We start from the raw sequence: 4,790 nt of genomic DNA, 5'->3' as shown, positions 1-4,790 counted from the left end.
CTGTAAATAGCATCAGGGAACACAGCTTGCTTGACAAAGTAATCTCTCCCAGTTTGCTGAGTCAGGTTTGGCTTTGTGCTGTGTTTAATCTGACTGAACTCTGTCCCATCTCCTCCCTGTGCCACCCACAGCATGCTAGAAAACAGATTAATGGAAAAAAAGGGGTTTTTTTGATCGAGATCAGCCCAGACATACAGTTCATTCAATAACAGTGCCATTCAATAACACTTCAATCAATAAAAGAGTTAGCATAAGGAGAGAGGGATTGGGCCTGAAAAATAGCTGCCTCTTTTCCAGTAGCTGTTGGACACGTGCTGGTTTAAATGCACTGTTTTGGCTGTTTGTCTCACAGAAGTACTTTCTCAGATAAAATATTAATAAACAACTTTACAATAACTTGATTATTAATATTTGTATTTGCTAATTAACATTAATAACTATTGATACTATAATTGCTAATAATATTATTAATATTTTCTATAATGGACATTCTATATTATCTATAAATAATAAAATTGTCGAATATTATATTTTAGTTATTACTGTTCAATATTTAATTAAATTATTAGTATTTGAATATCAATATCAATAATTATTAATTTACTTCTAAATTAACATTACTAGTTTACAAGTGCACATAAATCATAATCTTACAAGCTTTTCAACCTATTACTGTGGCAGAGGATTTTGCTACTTTCTCATTCTTGGTTTATTTCCATATCTTTCTTTATTGGTTATCTGTCTGTTCACCATCAAACTCAGAAAATCAACCTACATTTACTTCATGATCTGCAAAACCTGTCTGCATAGCCATGTCCTAAATAAATCCTAGAATGAAACCAATTAGAACAGATTCAGTCAACAAAATGCTTATTTTCATACAGTATTCTTTCTATTAATGATCACAACTGTAAGGTGAAAAAGTTGAAAAAAATCTAAACATCTGTTACAAAAGATTTCAAAACTTTAACAAATAATTAGCCATTTTAAAGTTTTGTAAAAGGGTGATACTTCACATTTTTGTTGTGACCAAAAGGATGGTAAAGAAGAAGGAAAAATCTTAGTTAGAATTGTATCCTGCTAATATTCCTGCTAATATAGTAAACAAGCATAATGACCATATAATTTTTTTTAAATTTAATTTAAAAATAAAGCAGTGGAATGACAGTGGGTCACCCTCAATACCTATTACTAAATGCTGTTTGGTAAAAGGTACAGGAAAGTGGTGTACATAGGAAGTAGAATATTTTCATTGTTCAGGTAAAAGACCTTGTGGTGTTTTAACGTATTGGACCAAAATGAGCCTTGTGGCTGAGGAGGAGTCTTTGATATGGCTTTTTTAAGATCATTGTCTTCTCAAAAAGTAAATACAGATGTGATATAACTGATATGTCTGGTGTTTCATCTGGAGATTAGGATACTCCAGCTGTACTGGGGAGACAGATACAAATGAATGAGCTTACTTTATGAAAAATCTTATCGCTTGGCAATTTGCCCAAGATTATTTATTATTGTTATTATTGCTATTATTTACTAACGTCAGTAATTCAGGGTATGGGCTGACATCACAGTTAAGCAGCACGGCCAAACACTGTCAAAGGCAACCTTGCTTCCAGCACGCCCAGCCATTCGCTCTGACATGCCCTTCATGCCAACACTGCGACCCATCTGATGCTGTATTGAGCCACTTCAGGCAGTTAAACCCCGGGAAACTGATCCCAGAAAATGTGATTAAGCTTCAGCCAGTATGACCCTGTGACCTTCAAATGTAAATAAAACCATTTGTACATTGATATTTTAAAACTTTACCAAAAAAAAACCCCAAACCAACCAAACAAAAACAAGCAAAACCCCAAAACCATTTTGAAAGATCTGCAAATAAAAAACTTTTTTCTCTGTTGTGATCAATAGGCTGAAGAAGGAGGAAATCTGTGAAACTGTACAGTCGTTTATAAAGGAAATGAAACCTTGTAGCTTTTATTCTACATATCTCTGTAATTTATAAAAATGTGAGAATGAAGGTAAACATTTGCCAGCAGAAGCTTTAGTTTCTTCTTTATCAGTCAGGAACTGTAATTCCACCTGTGGAGCTCTGCTCAGCTAAGCTTGTAGTTTCCTTTTTAAATAATTCCAGTGTGACGTTCCAGAGTCAGACTTCACAGACCAGGAACAGTGGGCTAACCAAAGAAGGGACACTTTTAAAATTCTGAACAAATCCGCAGTCAGAGACCGACTGGCTCCCTGACCTTCAAAAACCGAGTCGTATCTTTCTTGTTTTCCGCTGCCCGTCATTTGCACAAGCGCCTTTTCCGTTCCGGTGACCTCCCAGGTCCCTGCGCGTTCCGGACCGGGCACCTCTCCTCAATCCCGCCTCGGAACCTCGCCACCTTCCTCACCAGCGACGTCAGCACCACGCGCATCTCCGGACACATCCCCCGGCCAGGGGCCTCCCAAAACCCGGGATCCCAAGCCTGATTGGCGGATCCGCCCCCCGCCCGCGGCGGCACGGAGCGCCCGGGGCTGCCATGGGCGAGGAGGCGGCTCAGCCGCGGCGGCCCGGGGTCGGCGTGGGGGTGGTGGTCACCAGCGCCGCGCACCCCAACTGCGTCCTCCTGGGCAAGCGGAAAGGCGCGCTGGGCGCCGGCACCTACCAGCTCCCCGGAGGCCACCTGGAGTTCGGGTAGGAGCCCCGCGCCCTCCCTCCCCGCCCTGCCCTCCCCTTTCCCCGCCGCGGCCCGAGGTGGCCGTGCCTCCCCTGCCGTTCCGTTCCCTTCCCTCGCCTTGCCCGCCCGCAGGGAGAGCCTGGCGGAGTGCGCGGCGCGGGAGACGCTGGAGGAGGCGGCGCTGCGGCTGCGCCACGTGCGGTTCGCGTCGGCCGTGAACGCGGTGTACGCGTCCCAGCGCTACCACTATGTCACCGTGCTCATGAAGGGAGAGGCCGAGCCGGGCGCCGAGCCGCGCAACCAGGAGCCCGACAAGAACGAGGGTGAGTAATGGTCTGGGTCCAAGCCCCGTGCCACGGGCAAGGACACCTCCCACTAGATCAGGTGGCTCCGAGCTCCATCGAGCCTGGCCTTAAAACACTCCCAGAGATGGGGCATCCACAGCTTCTCTGGGAAACAAAAAAGCTGCTCAGGCAAAATGACTCGGTATGCAACAGAGAACTTGTCTTTGTATGGGTAGTTTCTGTATGATCCATCTAGACTTGCAGAGGAAGACTTGTTGTATCACAGAAACAAAGAATAGCACGAGTTGGAAGGGACCCCTAAGCATCATTAAATCCCATTCCTGGCCCTGCACGGGGCAACCCCAGCAATCCAACCCTGTGCCTGAGAAGGTTCTCTAAACACCCCTAGAGCTGTCTGGCTGCACTATGGAGCCTATTCCAGTGCCCCACCACCTCTTCCTAACATCCAGCCTAAACCTCCCCTGCCATAGCTTCAGGCTGTTTCCTTGGGTCCTGTCTCAACTCTATACTGTTTTTTTTTTCTTCCCTACAGGCTGGGAATGGGTCAAATGGGATGAATTTCCTCCAGCAGATCAACTGTTCTGGGCCCTACGCTGTTTAAGAGAGCAAGGCTACAATCCCTTTACAGAAGAGCTCGATCATCTAAAGGGGTACACGGGAAGTCACCAATTAGAGTAAAAAAAAATTGTATGTTATGTAACAAACTAAAGGACAGACCTGCTTTTTTGGTGTAGAAGAAAAAAATATATAAAGTGAAAATATCTTTCCCAAAGAAGAACATGCTAACTTTCCCATATTACACACAACAGTTGTCTCTCATTCCAGACCCATTTCTAGTTTAGTAGTTAACAATTAACGTTTGCTTTTACAGAAAACTCAGTGTTTTATCTGGTTAATCTTTGTATTGATGAACAGCCATTTGGAAGTCAGCACTAGCCAGGGAAGCTTACTCACTTAATAGCAGTTGCAGCAAAACTTACTCATTTAAATCTGCTTTCCTGTAATTAATTATTGGACCAATTTTAAGTGTTAGTCTTGTCTCTTAGCTTTAGTTACGAAGCAACTGTCATGAACAAAAGTTACATTTAATAGACAATGCCTGTTTTTCCTGCAGACAGCAGTATACACTTGAAAATCAAAACAATATTGTAAATGTGAAAAGATTGTCATGACTTACTGCAGGGAATGAAAATTCCCTGACCCTTCTTGTCAGTTGCTTTCATAACAGAGTTCTGTTTACAGCCTCAGTTACATTGAATTTTATCTGCAGAAATGTCTCAGATCTCTGCAGTTGATCTGAATTGGTTACTGAACTCTTGGAATGGAGAGGTGCCTACTCTACTAGGCTGACATGGATCTCATTTATAGGTGTAGTTCCATGGCAAAAATCACACTTTGTGGCTAAAAAGAGTTGTCAGTATTAAACAGCACAGATGTAATTCTGTATCGCTGGCTACTGAGATTCGGTAAAATTTTGAATTCTCAATTTCACTGATTAAATGACTGAGTTGTTAATGAAATTACAGTACTCAACAGTACATACAAAACCAAGGAGTTCATATTTTTAATTTTTCCAGAATCTGTAACCAATTTTGATTCTTTACCAGCTGTGGTCACTAAGATATCAGCAATTATTTTAGGATATAACTTTACAAGAAATCACCAATTGGCTAATTTTTTTCTTGTCAGGGTTCTTTTGTAGCCCATCTCTTGTCTCTTTCCTTTACATATACTCACTGTACAAAAATGTTGTAAAATATCTTTAATTTCTTTTGAGTAAAACACAGGCACAATACTGAGAGATTAAAATCACTTGAAATTA

The 4,790-nt window shown here is 42.1% G+C and overlaps 1 protein-coding gene across 1 annotated transcript; it reads left to right on the top strand.

The window, feature by feature from the left end:
• Window positions 1–1,890: 1,890 nt before the first annotated feature.
• Window positions 1,891–4,790, top strand: NUDT15 (nudix hydrolase 15). Its single transcript, XM_063392110.1, has 3 exons — window positions 1,891–2,680; window positions 2,796–2,986; window positions 3,501–4,790. Exons 1-3 carry the CDS (start codon window positions 2,526–2,528, stop codon window positions 3,644–3,646), a joined length of 492 nt encoding a protein of 163 aa, XP_063248180.1. The 5' UTR covers window positions 1,891–2,525; the 3' UTR covers window positions 3,647–4,790.

The sequence above is a fragment of the Prinia subflava genome, chromosome 3 (genome assembly GCF_021018805.1).
Source record: "Prinia subflava isolate CZ2003 ecotype Zambia chromosome 3, Cam_Psub_1.2, whole genome shotgun sequence".
NCBI classification, from domain to species: domain Eukaryota; kingdom Metazoa; phylum Chordata; class Aves; order Passeriformes; family Cisticolidae; genus Prinia; species Prinia subflava.
The sequence above is the reverse complement of the archived record's forward strand: the minus strand, read 5'-3'. Positions and strand labels throughout refer to the sequence as shown.

Coding starts and splice junctions, on each gene's coding strand:
- NUDT15 (XM_063392110.1), top strand. CDS start 2,526: ATGGGCGAGGAGGCGGCTCAGCCGCGGCGGCCCGGGGTCGGCGTGGGG. Junction 2,681..2,795: donor GGAGGCCACCTGGAGTTCGG/GTAGGAGCCCCG, acceptor GCCCGCCCGCAG/GGAGAGCCTGGCGGAGTGCG. Junction 2,987..3,500: donor GGAGCCCGACAAGAACGAGG/GTGAGTAATGGT, acceptor TCTTCCCTACAG/GCTGGGAATGGGTCAAATGG.